Source organism: Xiphophorus hellerii, chromosome 4 (genome assembly GCF_003331165.1).
Source record: "Xiphophorus hellerii strain 12219 chromosome 4, Xiphophorus_hellerii-4.1, whole genome shotgun sequence".
Classification (NCBI taxonomy): Eukaryota; Metazoa; Chordata; class Actinopteri; order Cyprinodontiformes; family Poeciliidae; genus Xiphophorus; species Xiphophorus hellerii.
In genome coordinates this window covers 12487267-12506699 of record NC_045675.1, presented here as the reverse complement: position 1 = coordinate 12506699, position 19433 = coordinate 12487267, and the positions used below count along the sequence as shown (strand labels likewise).

Genomic DNA, 19433 nt, shown 5'->3' with positions numbered 1-19433 from the left:
ATTTTACATATTTGTCAATCAACTTTATATGATTTAGTTCCTTTGAGTTTAACAGTAATTTCAAACTGGACACACACACACACACACACACACACACACACACAGAGAGAGAGAGAGCGGTATTAGAAAGTTTGATTGACAAATGAAAGTCTTTGGCGCTCGGACCCAGGAGAAAGAAATTGCGCTGGTAACCGCTGTCAGAGAAAATGAGCTGTTTTATAAGAAGATTAAAGACGTCTTCCTCCCTTGGGCCCTGACACTGGTGGAGGAGAGGATGCTGAAGACTGAATGGACATTGAAGAAACCATGAGCTGAAGGCGGAGGAGGGGTGGAGGAAGGTTGAAGGTCAGCCAACGAGCAGAAGCCGATGAACAGCTGGACCTTATCAAAGGAGCGACGCCTGATGATTGGAGGAGGAGACCATCACTGCTAGGTTGGAATCGAGGCGCATGACGACATTCGTGGCTGAGCAGGTGAGATGAACAGAGTCTTCCAGGTTGAATTTACGCCTAGGCTTCATTTCAGGCAGTAATTGCATTTCATTAAGCAGAAAATGGGCCTCAAACACTTTCTGACAGGAGAAAAAACACATATTTTTGGCATTTTAATGGCATGACAGAACGCATTAAACAGTGCATGTACATTGCATAAAACTACCTGTGGTTCAAATTTCCAAATTTATCTAAATTAATAGAACCCTACAGCTAAAAAACAATCAGCAAAAATCTTTCATTATTATATATTGAGTTAAATTCATCATAGGACAGTGGTTCTAAATCTGTGCAAGCTTAGTGCAGGTAACCTGAAAAGAGCACTTTAACACGTGATGTCACTCTTTAAAACTCGCCCCGCCATGATGAATAATCTGATGACAATGTAATTCTTAAATGTAGAGAATGAGACTCCTGGTTCACCCATTTTCCCTTCTTTGCACCACCCAGGTCTGGTCACCAGGACCCGACCAAAACCTCTCAGTGTCAGTACCTTCAGAAATAATGAGATTTGGTTAAGAATAAAACAAGCTTTAATGTTTTATTGTGTCTTCTTTCACTGTCACCAACATGTTTCTGATCACTAGAGCTAACATTAAGCTGCAGTCTGTCAGCCTTTTGGTTCGTCTTTCACCAAATTTACAAACTTCATCTTGGCGTTCCCACCATCCAATCCATGTCAGAAATACATTTTATGTTTGATCTCTTTTATTAAGCAAAACAGCAACAGGATATTCATATTGTTTAATATGAAATAAGATTTCTTTATGAATAACTTGCTGCTTCTATAGCTTTTGGATAATTCAAGTTTCAAACTAGGCTACTATGGCGAGGACGATGAAGGTACAGAACATTGTAATAAATCCTGTATGCTTTTAAAAACAACATGAACCTGAAAAGAATTATTCCACAGAATACTTACTTATACTTATCTAGCCTGAACTGGAGTATCTAGTTTGTATACTTTGGATTAACATTATTAAATTCTTTTTCTTCTTTTTCTCTTTCCTTTGGATTGTTATTTTGTTTGCATTTCCTTTTAATTCATGTAAAAGACTTTGAATTGCCTTGTTGCTGAAAATGTTATATATAAATAAAATTACCTTACCTTACCTCTTTCATAATTTGAAAGTAATTTAGGCTTTGACCAGCAAAGGTCCCATTTGTTACAAATTAAACTGACTTTTTGTTAGATATCAGGCCCTGAGACATTTGTCCACAGGTGACATTAACTTTTTAATGACCTTTACAGCTTTCCAAAGACTGCCAGGATTAGAATGAGTCTTCAGTCATCTTCAAAGTTATGATGGTTTAACGTTCCCATAATAAATATACCTGCATAATGATGAACTTGGCTCTTTCAAGTATCAGTTAATTGTTCCCATGGATGAACCAGACTTATGCAGCTGCACATTTCTCTTCCTGATACTTTGACTGATTTCTTCTGAGCTTCTCATCATGTCAAACTAGAAATCAGTGTGTTTTAGATGTGGCCTTAAATTAACAGGTGTGACTCCAATTAACTGAAATGTGTCAGTCGATCAATCTGAGGTTTGTGGAAGGAAACCCAAAACGTTTTTACCCAAGTCAGAGACAGTTATCTGTGATACTGACCAAATGTATGTAAACTTTTGAATAGGAGGAAAGTTACAAAACAATTTCTAAAAAATGTTTTCGCCACGTTTTCTGGCATTTAGCAAATAGAAATAACTTCAGTAATTCTGACATAAAACAAAAGTTTTTGTCTGATTTAACTTCAGATGTCATAAAAAATGTTGTTGTTGTTTGTAAATATCTGGTTGTAACCTTACGTGTTAAATTATTCAAAATTTAAAACCATTTCCTTGATGTGGAACATAATTTCCTCTATATGGAAATGATTTTCCACATGGAGGAAATAAGGTTAAAACCACATGTCTACAAATGTCTCTGTGCCTATTATCTAACAGAAAACCTCTGTTTAGTTTGTCACACGCAAATTTGTTATATTAAACAAATAAGCTCTTGTTTATTTTATGAGTTTTTTATGCAAATTTAAGAAGCAAGAAAAAACAAACTTGAAATGAGTATTTTTAATGTGCTGGATCAAAATGTAAAATTATTCTTATAGAAAACTATTCACTTCCTTTTAGTCCCAAAAACAAAATACTATTAGAAACAACATGTGGAAACTGATGGATTTTTAATGCTCTTCTGATTTGATTTTTAAATAATACATGCCATTCATTTCTTGTAAATTGATAAAGATGGCCAATATATTTCCAGAAATATACTGAAACAAATCTCACACCTTGAAATTCACCATTATAACAAGTTTTCTAATGGACTCAGGCTCTAGAGGCCGCGTCCTCCCTAAACGTCTCTTTGGTCTCTTGAACATTGAGACAAATATATCAACATTTATCAGCATATTTTCAAGACTGTGTTGAGGATTTTTACCCATCATGTTGCTTGTGAATATTGTAGACAAGGAAATTACAATTTTAATAAACATTGATGAGGCGAAGCAGCCAGGATACATCGTTACACTGATACACAGAATCAGAGGAGTTTCTGATGATGCAAAATATTTATTTCATTTGTGAAGCATTTTATGTTGAAATATGTAAAAACTGTTGTTATTTGATCTCTTCTATTAAACAAAACAAGATATTCATGTTGTTCAACATGAAATAAGATTTTTCTTTATGAATAACTTGCTGTTTCTATAACTATTGGATATATTCAAGTTTCAAACTATTGCAAAGACAAACAACCAGACAACATGGCGAGGATGATGAAGGTACAGAACATTGTAATAAATCCTGTATGCTCTTGGGAAACAACATGAACCTCTTTCAGGATTTTAAATTAATTTAGGCTTAGACCAGCAAGGGTCCCATTTGTTACAAATTAAACTGACTTGTCTTGTTAGATATTAGGCACTGAGTGAGGTTTTGTTTTTTTCTGTGTTTATTTAGGTTTCTGTGTGAGGTTTTGTCTCCATGTTGTCCTGTCTACCCCTTGATTGTTCCCAGTTGTCTTTCTGATCAGCCTAGTTGTGTGTTTAATCCCACCTGTGTTCCTTGTTCCTTGCTGGGTCCTTGTCTCAGCTCTCGTTTGTCGTGTCTTATGTCTTTGTCCAGTTGCTACCAGTGTGAGAATCTTTGCTACTGCTCGTCTGTGCTGCCTGGATTGTATATTGTGTGATTCTTCATAAAAACATCATCATTCTCTTGCTTCAACCTGGGTCTACTGCGTTTACCTCACCACCTACAACTGCAGCTCATGACACACTGAGACATTTGTCCACAGGTGACATTAACTTTTTAATGACCTTTACAGCTTTCCAAAGACTGCCAGGATTAGAATGAGTCTTCAGTCGTCTTCAACGTTATGATGGTTCAACGTTCCCATAATAAATATACCTGCATAATTATTTGAACAGATGAACGTGGCTCTTTCAAGTATCAGTTAATTGTTTCCAAGGATGAACCAGACTTATGCAGCTGCACATTTCTCTTCCTGATACTTTGACTGATTTCTTCTGAGCTTCTCATCGTGTCAAACTAGAAATCAGTGTGTTTTAGATGTGGCCTTAAATTAACAGGTGTGACTCCAATTAACTGAAATGTGTCAGTCGATCAATCTGAGGTTTGTGGAAGGAAACCCAAAATGTTTTTACCCAAGTCAGAGACAGTTATCTGTGATACTGACCAAATGTATGTAAACTTTTGAATAGGAGGAAAGTTACAAAACAATTTCTAAAAAATGTTTTCGCCAAGTTTTCTGGCATTTAGCAAATAGAAATAACTTCAGTAATTCTGACATAAAACAAAAGTTTTTGTCTGATTTAACTTCAGATGTGATAAAAAATATATGTTGTTGTTTGTAAATATCTGGTTGTAACTGTACGTATTAAATTATTCAAAATTTAAAACCATTTCCTTGATGTGGAACATAATTTCCTCTATATGGAAATGATTTTCCACATGGGGAAAATAAGGTTAAAACCACATGTCTACAAATGTCTCTGTGCCTAATATCTAACAGAAAACCTCTGTTTAGTTTGTCACACGCAAATTTGTTATAGTAAACAAATAAGCTCTTGTTTATTTTATGAGTTTTTTATGCAAATTTAAGAAGCAAAAAAAAAACTTGAAATGAGTATTTGTATGTGCTTGATCAAAATGTAAAATTATTCTTATTGCAACTATTCACTTCCTTTTAGTCCCAAAAACAAAATAGTTCTAGAAAGTACATGTGGAAACAGGTGGATTTTGAATGTTCTTCTGATTTGATTTTTAAATAATATGCCATTCATTCCTTGTAAATTGACGTTGAAATATGTAAAAACTGTTATCATTTTCTGCTTGATCTCTTTTATTAAACAAAATAAAATAATATTATATTATGAATAACTTGCTGTTTCTATACTTTTTGGATAATTCAAGGTTCAAACTAAATCTGTAAAGGTAAACAACCAGACAACATGCCAAGATGTAATCATGGAACTGTGCTAATAAATATTCAAAACTATATTTATTTTTCCTGTAAAGTCAGATCTTTTTGTTATTTTGTGGATCAAACAGAGTATTTGTGCTTAAAGCTCACAAATTTCTTGAAATGGCTCTTGGCTCACACCTCTGTTTTACTCTCTAACTGCAGCAAATTGCAGGAAACTGGTTTCACTGGACATAAAATTTCCTCTTCTGTAAGACTAAAGGACCAACAATGAATTATGTTCATTTAAAAATCTGTGAGCTGTAATCATCAGTCTTTAAAATTAAAACATAAAGCATAAAATGCACTGTGATGAACCTTGGTGTAAATTCAAACTGGAAGATGCTTTTCTTTTCACCTGCTCAGTCAATCACCTCTTTATTAATCTCAAAAACATGATTAAATCAAATACCATGTGCATTTTAGTAGCCTATCCAATGCCTTCCTAAACTGTAATTTAAAAAAAAAATCTGTAAAATTTACGATAAAAAATTGTAAAATGCTAACAGTTACAGAATCCAAAGCATTACGTTACCGTAAAAAAACATTTAATTATCATAACTCAAGAAATATAAATTTTACGTCAGTTTTACTTTTATGAAATGTTGAAACCACAAAAATTCACTGTGGAAATATTAGAAGTTGTAAAATTCATAGAAAGTACTGTAATATTGCCAGCAAGTACTTACCCTAAAAAATTAGCTAAAATTAAAACATTTTGCTGATTTTTGCATATACAACGTAAAACCGTAAAAGCAAGCTGCAAAAATAATTTTTACAGAGAGTAGAGCCCAGGTATGATATTTTGGTTTCATTATTTTTTTTAGTTTTCAATTTAATTTATAACATCCTTCATGTTTTGTCTGCAACACACCTGCAACCTGGAAAAAGAAAATGTCAGGAAACAGGCAAACGGCTTTTTATCCGTGTCTGTTTTATTGTCTTTGCTCATATAAACTATTGCATTGCTGCCATGTTTTCTTTTTAACCATATTTCATTTCAGAAATTTGCTCTTTTTCTTTGAGCTTTTTCTCTATAAACTGTAAAAACCTAAAACCAAGCAAACTGTTTGTAATTAACAAGATCCACAATGTTACATTATTGTTGACAAATAAAGAAACCAGTACCTTTCTGATACTAAATGTTTATTTTTTGAAACAACAAAATTAGCAAAACTATATTTGGTATTGTGATAGAACTAAACCAACAGGTGTCAGGTGTATGAATATATTTAGTTTTAATCCGTGCTGAGTTACAAAGTGAGAATATGTTGAGGTCCAGAGTTGTTAGTGCCCCCTGGCGGTGGCACCTGGTGCTATACCAGGTGCTTTAATCCTTCACCACCGCCAGAGGGCACTAAAGACTCTTGCATTTTCACACTATTTAACTCAAATAAACCCTCTCTACATTTCTTCATATCTCTGCTCTGGTACATTTTTACTACAGCATCATCCTTCACACATATATTTTAGTAAAAGAGCCAGGAAAAGCTTACAGCACCTGCCGACCAATCATTGTACGCTGTTCAGCAAGCTTCTTGCTTAAGTGTCCAATGAGATGGCTGCACCGGTTAGCATAATGAGCTGGTCAAATAATTCCCCACTTACAGTTTGTTGACAAGACGGACAGAGTTCAGTATGATGATTTTAAGCTCTCTGATTTATGATTTTAAATGTTTCTTTTCTTAATTTATGGATACCCTGGTGTAAAATATACTTACAATGTATTTTAAGTATATTGGCATTACATATTTTATATATTAGTAGTGTGATTACAGTATGCTACAATTACACTTTTGGTTTATTATAATTGCTAATGAAGTAGTACTTTTTAGTAACTTAATTTCTTATTATTCTGCTTTGCCACTTTGTACATTACATGCTTCATACACACTACAGTACTGCAAACACATCAGGCTACTGAGGCCCTCTCTACTTTTAAGGCGATATTATGCGAGTAAAAATTAATAATATGAACAGCACATCTTATCTTTTATCACTAGGGAACCTTTTTGAATCAGGGGGAGGCAGCATCATCCTGCAGGAGGAGGAAGAGGAGAGAGCAGCAACTCTGATAGTTTCCACTTTAAGTCTTATCTGTATCAACCAGACTATAATGTTTATAACCTTTTACATATTTTAGAACAGTATTTCAATGGTTGTGCTTGAGCATAAATGCTTAACGCAGGTCCCTTGCAATATTGTTTTCTCTTCATATTTTTGTTGTTTCATAGTTTTAAATTATGCATCCAATTTACATTTTGATGTATATAAATGTATATTGTATGAACTAGTAATTTATGATTATTCATCACTTGTGTAGAACTTTCTCACCTCTTCTAGTGTTCAGCCCATTTGTGTCGTTTGAAAACAAGAAGCTTCTCTGAAATGTATTTCTGTTTTGTTTTATACAAAATGGAGTTGGAAAGCAAGTGTGTGTGGCAGGTAGCGATGACCAAATGAAGCCTGGTGAAGCAATGAAGCTTCCCAGCCCATTGCTTTGCCCAAAGGTTCATTACTTGGTGCTTCATTTATTTTTCACTAGTGACATCTGCTGTTGAAACTGTGGCAGTCTTGTCACTCTGATAAACATACTTAAAAAATTAGTAAATACAATATTGTCACAAAGATTTTGTCAAACTTATGTTTAGTAACAAGAGAGTCAATTAAATCCTATTTAATCTTTTTTTAGGTATTAAAATTATTTGTAGCATATTCTGATATATGTTGTCAGTGGTTGTTTTCTTTGGTCATCGACTGATTTGACAATAAAGACATTTGTTTTAGTGTATTCGGAGTGCAGTGCTTGTTGGGGCAGACAGTATTCTTTGAGATTTGATTTGCCTCCTGAAAAACTAAAATTCTTCAAAAAATCTCATTTCCTTGGATTCCTAGTTTCACCCTCTGATCTGATCCTTTATATTTTTACTCATCAGGCCAGAATTTTAATCTTCCAACAGCTTTAAGTTTGTTTCTGCAAGACTGATATATTTTTGCAGAACAAAGAAATAGTGGAAATTTCATGAAGGTGAGACTTTTAGAGGTGAAGAGATTAATTATTTTTATTTAAGAATCTTGTGAGCGATCATTTCAAAATCTTCCCAGATGTCAGATTCTTTCTTCTCGCTGGCTCCATTTCAATCAAGTTTATTTGTGTAGCACATTTCAGCAACAATGCAGTTTCAAAGTGTTTTACATAATAAAAAACACACAATATAAATTCACAAAATATACCTTAATCAACAATTGAGAAAACCGGAAACAAACATTACATTTTGATGAGTGCCATCATCAAAATCGTTAAAACACATGAACTATAAAAGGTTCATTTTATTTCGGCCACTGCTGAAGACAAATGCTCTCTGCTGATTCGCGATCAAATTCAAAAACCCAATAATACAGGAAGTGGAAGCCTCGGCTTTGTTCCTTTTTCAGCTGGCCAACGACGCCGACCGTCACCTGGTGCAGGTGTTATGCGGAGAAACGCATGCCCTGTCGCGGGAGCGCCAGTATTACCAAATATTGGCAGGCTCAGAAATTAAAACGCATCCCCCCTACATTAATAGACTAGACAGTTAAGGATGATATAAAATGTTCTACATAACGGGCTTCTGCTTTGTAATGCTTTAAACCATTATTGTGTTAAAAGAAAAATCGGGGAATTTCAAACCATCTGCGGAGAACATTTTCATCAGACACTGACTGAAAAACGTTCGACTCATATGTTTCAATAAAGCTATAAAAACCGTATTTATTTCAATTAGTCTGCGAAATAAAACCCACCGTTTTATGGCTTTCATGGTTAAGAAACGTGATAATGTTACGAATATCTTTAAAAGTTTCCTCTTCGGTCATATTTCAGTCCGTTTTCTCATCAATATGCGAAAGTTTAGAGCGATGCGCGCTCCCGCGACAGGGCACGCGTTTCTCGGAGCTGAGTGAAGCTGACACCCAGCTCCCGCCCGCGGCGGGTCGTGGACACAGCCAGCGCTTGGCTGCAGGGAACAGCGCCAGTGAGCCGCAGCAGCCGACGATGGCGAGCCGGAGCGGGGAACCGGGCGGATATCGGTGGACGCCTGCGACATGAATGAGGGAAAGACGGAAAAAATCCAGCTTTGCCGCCGCCGATGGAGGCCGAAGGGAGGCGTGATGGGGGCGGTTAGATCGGTGAGGAGTAGCTGGAAGTCAACGGGAGCGCAGCCGGCAGGCGAGGGACATTTCCTGGATTTGGGCCTTGAAAGAGGAGAAAGACGATCGGAGGAGGGGAGGCAACTGAAACCAGCTGACTGAATGACGGAGCGGTAGGAGAAGCAAACACGTAGATTCGAGCGCGGCTGATGAGCAGGTAGACCCAAGGTGGCCTGTCCTTTTGAAGGAATCCTTGAACGACGATTGGCTGGAGCGGCGCGGCGCGGCGCGGCGCTCCGGTCCTGGTTGGCAGCGGCGGGGCGTGGTGAGTGGATGATGAGGATAAGCTGGGTAGAGTCTCCCAGCTTGAATTTTCGCCTAGGCTCTATTTGTTACATTTAAATGTACTTGGCTTGACTTTATTTTTGAACAAAAACAGTTCTATTTGAGCTTTAAAGTGATGGACAACATATTTAGTATTTGTTCTTATTTCACAGAATATTCCAAAGAAAGTTTTTTAGTCTTGAGAAGCAAAAAAGAGTGCAGTAAATTAAATAACTAGCTTAAACAGACTATAAGCTGTGACTAATATAAAGACAATATAAATACTAACACAATGTGGCGGTGGTTGGAGCATCCACCTCAGTATTGTCCCCCAAATAAACCGATGCCCCCCCTGTTAAATTCGTCTGGAGCCGGGGCTGGTCGGGGGTCAAGTGGGTTTTAAACACCTTTGGCTGTGATCTTTCCTTTTTTATTTTTTTCACTAGAGATCAGAGACCAGGATAGGGACTTTGGGGGGGGTCATAAAGTTTTTAGAAAGTGTGAAAATGCAGAGTTCAAGTCGAGTTCTGCTTTATTTTCTCCTCATTCTGCTCCCTCTCTAAGGTTTTCCTGCTTTAATCAGTTTTTGTTTATGTGTGACTGTGATCAGTCTTAAATGTTATGGTTGTGTCAGCGTGCAGCTGAGTGCATGTGAGCAGATAAAACAGAGAAAAGACAAAGAGTCCTTTTGTCCATAACAGAGTGTTCCTTATGAACTTCTTGCAACATTTCTTGTCTATAAATTCACAAGATTCATAGTTTCTTTTACGAAGGACATTTGGTTCCATTAGTCTTTTTGTTTTTTACATTGTGACATCAGGGCTTTTTAAAATATTTTTTTGTATTTTTGTTAGTCCTTAACTTGATCTTTGTTAGCACATTAACTTCACTTTACACCAAACTAACTTTTAGCCACATAAAACAGATGTTTTTTTCCCCAATTAGTAGATGAATATGTAATCACGTCTCTAATTAGTCTGTGGAGGATCTCTGATCCGTCCTCAGTGGATCCTGACTGCAGCTCGCTGCTGGCAGTTTGGGCCAGGATGGTAGGAAAGAAACATGAAGACAGTTTTATCTGCAGATGATCAGGTTTTCTGTCTGTTCATTATAATCTGATATTTTATGCAGGACTAACGTAGCAACTTTAAAAGTTCATCCACGGACTGCTGGGCAGCAGAATCATGTAATCCAACAAGATCCTGTGATTTATGACCAGCACCATGACATCATGTTGCTGAAGCTTCAGACACCAGTAACAGATGTCCTACTTGCTCAGCTTCCAGACTGCAGTTATCGTCTTAAAGCGTAAGTCTTTCTCTGATCAAAAACATGACTTCAGGTTTTCTGTCTCCACTCCTCCAGTCCTGCTGCCTCTGCTTCAGCACACCTGAGTCAGGTAATCAGGCCACCAGCAGAACCAGAACCCTCTTAGCTCAGGTGTGTTGGACCAGAGACACATGTAAAGGACGTAGGACACACTGAGGACTGGAGGTGGACACTCCTGTGTCAGTGGATGAAGTCCTTCATGGATTTATTTTCTGTTCTTTCATTGTTCTTCATAATAATTAATTTTCTACATTGTTATCTTGTATTTTTACATTTTATTCTTATTGTGTTTTAGAGGCGATGTTGTTCAGCTGGCAGGAGAGGGAGCAACGACAACCGGCCCCAATAATGAACGATGTGAGAGAAATATTGAAGTTATGAGAATAAAATATTTGTTTCTGTCTCTACAGAGAAGGTCGAGTGAAGAACATGATTATGATTCTCATGTTTCTCTACAGTAATCGGTGCTGCTATTTCATCACATCTGCAGTGTGTCGACATGAGAATTGTTGGTGCTTCCGTCTCCCTGTGGTCAACTGGGTATATATTCTATGCTTCAGCACCGAACAGGGATATATGTCGTGTGAGTTTGCGTCTTCAATATCTCCCTACAGTGATTAGAAGACTTTTCTGTTTATAACATAAATATATATATGATATACATTTATGTATTGATATACATTTTTCTACAGGGCGACACTGGTGGAGCGGCGGTGCACAACGACATGATTTATGGTGTGATTTCTTTTAGTGGAGGATATGCATGTCAGATTCCAGTTGTAATCTTGGATATGTGTGAATCCCTGTGGTGGATAAACGCACTACCTGAGCTTCAATAAAACATAAACTATCATGAAATAAAAATCTCATCAAATTTACTCTCCCATATAATTTTATAATTGTATCTTCATCAGTTTGATCCACATGTTTGTAGAATTAGAATAAATCAGTAGTTAAGTTTTTTCTCACCTGATCTTGACAGACTTCACACATCATGACAGACGGTGTTAATGCATTGGACTTTAAAGGCACTCTGTCCATCATGGTCAGTTGGAATGAGCATATGTAATGTGTTGCAGTGTATTGTATGATGCACTGGTGACCACTTTAGTGGTTTGTGTGCATTTACAAAATAAAGACCCATATTAACACAAGAAAATGGCTTTTGGATAGCTGTGGATTGTCCGCAATGCATGAAATTTGTAATATACATTATGCATGGTCTGAAATACTAACAGGGCGGTGTTTCTGGTGTTTCTCAGTCATGAAATATATTTGGAGCCTCAGTTGTGCAGAAGTTTGTGAAGTCAATATCCTACCTGTGAGACACAGAGTGAACTTAGTTCCTGTGAGTTTTGTTGTCAAACAAAATGTGTAACTTCAGGACATATTTGAAATATGTAACAAAAAATGATTTCATGTGGCATATAGTAATGAATCCTACAGCAAGGCTGCAGACAGTAAAACAAATAAAATGTTTTTATACACTCTATGTTTAAGTCACATTCATGCAGCAGCCCACTGCAGGTCAAGGACTATCAAACATGTTCAAGATTATTTCAATACAGCAGTGGTACCAAGTCAGGGTTTTCCAAGTCTCAAGTCTTTATCCTTAAACCCCGAGTCAAGTGTCAAGTCTGAAACATGGAATTTCAAGTCTTTTGTGTCTTTTTTTAAAAACCCTGTTGCAATTATATGTTAAATAGAAATTATAGATCATGTGTTCTTTTTTAAATCTGTATTTATCTCAAATCTCGATAAAACAGGCAGTTGAACACAAAGTATAAAGGTATCAATTATTGGTATCAATAAAGACAAGTTGTGTGAATAAAGCTTCTAAGAATCATTAACCGGGATTTGCTGTGGTGGCGCAGGGGTTAAGCACAACCCACACAAAGGAGGCCTTAGTCCTCGACGCGGCTGTTACAGGTTCGATTCCCGGCCTGACAACCTTTGCCGCATGTCTTCCCACTTTCCTGTCAATTAACTATCAAATAAAGGCCACTAGAGCCAATAAAAACCTTTAAAAAAAAAAGAATCATTAACCAAGACACAAGTTGTTGTAGTTCACCCATTTTCCCCTCTGTGCACCACCGAGGTCCGTTTACCAGTTTAAGACCCAACTAAAATCCTAGTATCATTACCTTGAGAAATAATGAGCTTTGGTTAAATATAAAACAGGGTTTAATGCAGAAAATGTTCAAATGTTTCACATCATCCAATTGGAACAGATACAGAGTGACTTTCACCGTCCAGCGCTGGGCTCCACTCAGCTCACCTTAGGATAAACACCAAGTGAAGCAAAGATTGTAGAGCGAGTTCTGCTTTATTTTCTCCTCATTCTGCTCCCTCTCTAAGGTTTTCCTGCTTTAATCAGTTTTTGTTTATGTGTGACTGTGATCAGTCTTAAATGTTATAGCTGTGTCAGCGTGCAGCTGAGTGCATGTGAGCAGATAAAACAGAGAAAAGACAAAGAGTCCTTTTGTCCATAACAGAGTGTTCCTTATGAATTTATTGTAACATTTCTTGTCTATAAATTCACAAGATTCATAGTTTCTTTTACGAAGGACATTTGGTTCCATTAGTCTTTTTGTTTTTTACATTGTGACATCAGGGCTTTTTAAAATATTTTTTTGTATTTTTGTTTGTCCTTAACTTGATCTTTGTTAGCACATTAACTTCACTTTACACCAAACTAACTTTTAGCCACATAAAACAGATGTTTTTTTTCCAGATTAGTAGATGAATATGTAATCACGTCTCTAATTAGTCAAATCGCAGACTGTTACTCGCCGGTTTGTCAGACAAGTGTGTAAGTTCAGGAAGGTTTGGTTTACATTTACAGTATTTTTTTCACAGTAAATGTGACTGGAGTGTGATCCAGTCAAAATCTGGATCACAGTATTTCTAATTCTGGACCCATTTCATTTCCAGGACAATTTGGCAAAACCTGTGTCGACAGTTTTTGCATTTAGATAACTTCAACAAGCCTGATTCTAGGATGGAAGCTAGCACAGATGCTAGCTTGGAGACTAACATTGAAGCTAGCATGGAGCCTAGCATGTAACTAGCATGGGAGCTATAATTGAGGCTACCATGGAGACTAGAAAGGAGGTTAGCATGGAGCCTAGCATGTAACTAGCATGGAAGCTGTAATTGAGGCTACCATGGAGACTAGAAAGGAGGTTAGCATGGAGCCTAGCATGGAGGCTAGATCTCCCACATTTTGAAAACCTCTGGGCTTCACTGAAGATCAAGTTTTGTATTTTGTCGTTTATTATGTAATGATTGATTGGAACATGTCATGTTTATTTCAAGGCTGAGTGAGAGTAATATTTGCTTTGTTTAATATTTTAAATGTTGTAGCACAGCTTGAGCCTTTTGCTAACAAAATGTGTCACTTTGACTTTAAGTGCTGCTGTTCAGCCTCTTGTGTTCACAAATGTATCAAAGCAATCAAGAAAAACAGTAAAAGCAAAGAATCATGGGTGATGAAAGAGGTCTGTGTCTTTAATATAAAGAATAACTTAAGTTAAAATTTTACCATAGGTTTCTTTTAAATGTGTTTTAAAAATCTGAATTGTTTTCATTTAATTGGGTGAATTTCTGTTAGTTTTAATCTTTTGTTGTAATTTTGCATTTACAACAAATGCAAACGCTCTTCACCACCCAACACTGTAATATTGTTCTTTTTCAAAATAAAAGAATCTGTTTAGGGCTGCACAGTGGCGAAGTTGGTAGCACTGTTGCCTTGCAGCAAGAAGGTCCTGGGTTCGATTCCCGGCTGGGGTCTTTCTGCATGGAGTTTGCATGTTCTCCCTGTGCATGCGTGGGTTCTCTCCGGGTACTCCGGCTTCCTCCCACAGTCCAAAAACATGACTGTCAGGTTAATTGGTCTCTTTAAATTCTCCCTGTGTGTGCGTGTGCATGGTTGTTTGTCCTGTATGTCTCTGTGTTGCCCTGCGACAGACTGGTGACCTGTCCAGGGTGAACCCCGCCTCTCGCTTGGAACATAGCTGGAGATTGGCACCAGCAACCCTCCCGACCCCATTAGGGACAAAGGGTGAACAGAAAATGGATGGATGGATGGAAGAATCTGTTTATAGAGGGTCATTTTCACAGCTCATCAGTAAACAAAATTATTCTAGTTTCGGGAGCAAAGGCAGATGTGAATTCTTGTAAATTGGAAACCAAACAGTTTTTTCTTAAAAACAAAAACTGAAAACAAGGACTAGTCGTTCTTTCTTCAGAAAATCAGTTCTATTTCATCAAGTTTACAATCAAGTTTTCCCTTGAGCAAAACTCACTGCAATGTTGTGCACTGCAAAAACCAAAATTGACCAATCAATTTTAGTCTGTTTTCTACTGCAAATCTCTCAGTTCACTTGAGATAAAGCAAAACTAACTTACAAGGTACTTTGAGGCAAAATATAGGAGCTGCTTGTTTTGAGTCAATTCCTTAATATCCATGAAAAAGTTCTAGTTTCATTGATTATCCAGCCAGTAGAGGGAGAAATGTTTTGATAGTGAAATAATCTGTCAATGCAACAAGAACTTTATTCAAGTTTCTTTAGAACAATGAGATGTTAAAGTTTCTCTGTATGCAGATGACAGCATAGATCAGTGTCTGTCCTGTGATTGGTGGCTTTCTTTCCAACAGGAAGTTGTGAACAAAGTTTAAAAGCTGCTGCAGGACTGCAGACATTCAGAGGAAGCTGGACAAGCAATGGCTCTGCTGAAGGTTCTGCTGCTGCTGGGGCTGGGTGAGTCGGAAACACTGGAAACACTGGAAACACTGGAAACACTTCCACTGGTTCCAGTGAGGCTGCTGCTCTCTGTGACTCTCAAACTTCCCTCTGATTCTGTTTTAGACTGAAACTTTTTTGCATATAAACTGTGACGCTTTTTAATCTTTAACTGTTTATCCTTTTTCTGTTCTTGCTGCCATGTTTGCTCCTGATTTCTGAGTAAAGTCCTCCTTTTTCTTCTTCAGGTGCTTCAGTGAACTCAGATGTTTCTCTGCAGAAGAGAATCATTGGAGGTTATGACTGTCATCACACGGAGCGTCTTTATCATGTTCGGCTGGAGAGCAGCAATGGTATTTATACGACCCTCTGTGGAGGATCTCTGATCCACCCTGAGTGGATCCTGACTGCAGCTCACTGCTGGAAGTCGGAGCCAGGATGGTAGGAAAGAAACATGAAGACAGTTTTATCTGCAGATGATCAGGTTTTCTGTCTGCTCATTATAATCTAATATTTTGTGCAGGACTAATGTAGCAACTTTAAAAGTTCATCCACAGACTGCTGAGCAGCAGAGACTGGTAATCCTACAAGCTCCTAAGATTTATACGCGTTTCGGCCAGCACCATGACATCATGTTGCTGAAGCTTGAGACACCAGTAACAGATGTTCCACTTGCTCGGCTACCACACCGCAGGTATCGTCTTAGAAGGTAAGTCTTTCTCTGATCAAAAACTTGTCTTCAGGTTTTCTGTCTCCACTCCTCCAGTCCTGCTGCCTCTGCTTCAGCACACCTGAGTCAGGTAATCAGGCCACCAGCAGAACCAGAACCTGTTTAGCTCAGGTGTGTTGGACCAGAGACACATGTAAAGGACACAGGACACACTGAGGACTGGAGGTGGACACTCCTGTGTCAGTGGATGAAGTTCAGATTTATTTTCTGTTCTTTCATTGTTCTTCTTAACTATTAATTTTCTACATTGTTATCTAGAATTGTTACATTTTATTCTTATTGTTTTTTAGAGGCGATGTTGTTCAGCTGGCAGGAGAGGGAGAAACGACAGTCAGCCCCAATAATGAGCAATGTGAGAGAAATATTGAATTCATGAGAATAAATCTTTGTTTCTGTCTCTACAGAGAAGGTCGAGTGAAGAACATGTTTATGATTCTCTTGTTTCCCTACAGTGCCCCCCGGTGCTCCTATTCCAGCACATCTTCAGTGTGTCGACATGAAAGTTGATCAGGTTTCCGTTGTCATGCCGACGTTTGGCATTTTATTCTATGTTAAAACACCGAACAAGGATGTATGCTATGTAAGTTTGTTTCTTCAATATCTCTCTACAGCGATTAGAAGACTTTTCTGTTTTACAACATTAATAAATATATCAATAAAATTTTTCTACAGGGCGACGATGGTGGAGCAGTGGTGTACGACGGCATGATTTATGGTGTGATTTCTCTTGGTCAACCATACTACACATGTCAGAGTCACGCTGCAGTCGTGGATGTGTGTGAATATCTGGGGTGGATAAAATTTACAGTTGGGCTTATTTAAGCATAAACTATCATGAAATAAAATTCTCATCAAATTTATTCTCACATATAATTTTATAATTGTATCTTCATCTTTTTGATGCACATGTTTGTAGAATTAGAATAAATTAATTGTTTTGTTGTATTTTTCTCACCTGATCTTGACCTGCCTAATGGAGCTTTCTCTGCCTCAGAAATGAAAAATAAATCAATAAATGCATGAAAAAGAAACATTTCCTGGCTGATTGTCTTTACATTCATGGTTCAGTTTGTTCAGTTGATATTTTCCCTGAACTCAGTCTAAAAACGTGACGAGTTTTAAATCACATGAAGAGGAACACCAGAAGTAATTCATTTATTCTTTTTTTTTTCTCCTCACTGGCAAGAACTTTATATATGTGTCACATGCAGATGAAGTAAAGATGAACACAATGAGATGCTGATTATTCTGGACTCTTTTACAAGGGGAACCAAGACAAAATGACAAAAATATAAATTGAATTAGACAGAGTATTTATAAAATGCAGTAGCTTCTGTGAGCTAAGAAAATAAGTTAGAAAACAACAGAGACACCAACAGGAGCAGCAGGGTGGGACTGGTGCTGCTGGCGCTGCTGGTGCTGCTGGTGCTGCTGCAATAGTTGCCCTGGCAGAAGCTAATCTTCGCTTCAGTGAACTGATTCACCCGTGAAGAGAAATGATCTGAGCACACCAACTCAGAGGCACATCCCTTCAGCGTCAGACTTGTTCCATCTACATTTTCTGTGAAAATGAGAAAATAGTTATGATGTCATAAACACATTTGGATCTGGTCTTAATGTTCTTGTGATGATAAATATGAAGCATGCAAACATGTTGGCCTCTTACCTGTTACTTTAACGCAGTAGTTTTGATTTCCTGCACAGTTAAGGGTTTTCATGCGGTTTTCTCCATCACAGCTGAAGCACTTTTTTCCATTTGGAGTGGAATTGTACTCTAAGATACAGAGATAGTTATTCTACTGAAAAGATATGAAGAATTATTATAATTTTCTTTAAAAAGCTTTCATCTTTTGTCACCAACTTGTTTCTCCTAAAACATGTATATGAATATGGAATCACCAAACTAAGTGTATTCTATTTTTTAACCCAAATCTCTAATGGGTTAAAAAAGTTTGTGAGCACTGTAAATTCAAATTGTTCAAAGTATTGAAAAATACCATCAATGAATTAATTACCAGGTTTTGTGTAGTTAATCTGGGCGTTGCAGAGATCTTCACTGCAGCACCTGCTGTTTTGTACAATTCTGTAAGCTCCATAGTTGACAGAGTAATTAAGACACAGTTCAGACATAATGCAACCTTTGTAGTTCCACTCAGTAATGTTTGCACCATCTGTAATTAAAGAACATAAATTTTAAAGTGATGAGTTCCCAAACTAAATGTCATCAACTGGAAACCTCACAAATACGTACCTTTAACTTTGACTTCTGTTGCTACTAAACAACTATAGTTCTGTGAGGAACATTCAATTGTTTCTGCATAGCAATTTACATAGGGGCCAGGTACACATTCACATTTCAGGGTGTCAGCTAATTAAAACAAAGAGAAAATGAACATTATTACATTTTTTCTAAATAACAAAACCCTCTTCCTAACCAAGACAAAATGGCTGAATCACATCAGCACAAAATACAGAGAGGGAAGAAAAAGTTTAAAAGGTTTAACAAGAAAAGTAGAAATTAGATTATTATTGTAGTTTTTAATGGGAGAGAATGAGAACAGCAAAGTTTAATGAAATCACACTAAATATTAAAATGTTAGAATAATATTAATCGTAATCAAAAACTTGCCTTCCGGTAGAAACAGCACCACGAGCACCAAAGTGAAGAGGAACATTTTGCTGATGGATTACAAATTGAGTGATAATTTTCTCAATTGAAAATATATATTGAAAGTTTTTCTGGGAGGGGATCTACTCTCAGTTTTACACCTCCTCTAACTAAGCAGATCCTCCTGCTTGTGATTGGCAGATTCATAATGTATGTAAAAAGAAGCACACTACTAGCCAATCAAAAACAGGCCTTTCTTTTATCACAGTACTCTAATCTAAAGAAATTGTTATATGACATGATTCTCAGAAATGAATTGTTTGATGTTTGTTCAGATTTTTTTTTATAAGTGTGATGAAAATAAAGTACAGTATTTATTTACTTATTGTACAAGAAAATGTTAAATGTGTCTGTTTGGTCCCACAGACCAAGATCCAGCATCCCTTACAGTTTAAGAAATGTTTATAAGAAATCTACAATAATTATCTGTCAAACACTTACAAACTACAATTAGGTGATCATAATCAGAGAGACCTACCTTTACCTGACACTACAATGCTGAGAAAATTCCTATGTATCTAATTTCTATAAAATAA

The 19433-nt window shown here is 37.0% G+C and overlaps 2 protein-coding genes across 5 annotated transcripts; one reads left to right on the top strand and one right to left on the bottom strand.

Annotated features, from left to right (window-relative positions):
* Positions 1-9307: 9307 nt before the first annotated feature.
* On the top strand, positions 9308-17260 carry LOC116718749 (anionic trypsin-like). 4 transcript variants are annotated; one of them, XM_032560972.1, is made up of 11 exons: positions 9314-9426; positions 10557-10733; positions 11050-11111; positions 11245-11337; positions 11447-11489; positions 15415-15517; positions 15748-15940; positions 16023-16208; positions 16520-16581; positions 16682-16809; positions 16902-17260. In XM_032560972.1, the coding sequence occupies exons 6-11, from the start codon at positions 15481-15483 to the stop codon at positions 17049-17051; spliced, it is 756 nt and encodes a 251-aa protein (XP_032416863.1). In that variant the 5' UTR covers positions 9314-9426; positions 10557-10733; positions 11050-11111; positions 11245-11337; positions 11447-11489; positions 15415-15480; the 3' UTR covers positions 17052-17260. The 4 variants fall into 4 exon arrangements, with proteins under 4 accessions (XP_032416864.1, XP_032416863.1, XP_032416861.1 ...); XM_032560970.1 differs by having other exon boundaries at positions 11213-11337; XM_032560971.1 differs by lacking the exon at positions 9314-9426 and adding an exon at positions 9490-10474 and having other exon boundaries at positions 11213-11337.
* A 21-nt stretch (positions 17261-17281) lies between these two features.
* LOC116718773 (urokinase plasminogen activator surface receptor-like) lies at positions 17282-18928 on the bottom strand. Its single transcript, XM_032560999.1, has 5 exons — positions 18859-18928; positions 18481-18597; positions 18245-18400; positions 17896-18003; positions 17282-17790 (listed from the first exon to the last, which is right to left on the bottom strand). Exons 1-5 carry the CDS (start codon positions 18902-18904, stop codon positions 17570-17572), a joined length of 648 nt encoding a protein of 215 aa, XP_032416890.1. The 5' UTR covers positions 18905-18928; the 3' UTR covers positions 17282-17569.
* Positions 18929-19433: the final 505 nt, after the last annotated feature.

Coding starts and splice junctions, on each gene's coding strand:
- LOC116718749 (XM_032560973.1), top strand. CDS start 15,481: ATGGCTCTGCTGAAGGTTCTGCTGCTGCTGGGGCTGG. Junction 15,518..15,747: donor TCTGCTGCTGCTGGGGCTGG/GTGAGTCGGAAA, acceptor TTTCTTCTTCAG/GTGCTTCAGTGAACTCAGAT. Junction 15,941..16,022: donor TGGAAGTCGGAGCCAGGATG/GTAGGAAAGAAA, acceptor TATTTTGTGCAG/GACTAATGTAGCAACTTTAA.
- LOC116718773 (XM_032560999.1), bottom strand. CDS start 18,904: ATGTTCCTCTTCACTTTGGTGCTCGTGGTGCTGTTTCTACCGGAAG. Junction 18,401..18,480: donor AACAGAAGTCAAAGTTAAAG/GTACGTATTTGT, acceptor CTTTAATTACAG/ATGGTGCAAACATTACTGAG. Junction 17,791..17,895: donor CTACTGCGTTAAAGTAACAG/GTAAGAGGCCAA, acceptor TCATTTTCACAG/AAAATGTAGATGGAACAAGT.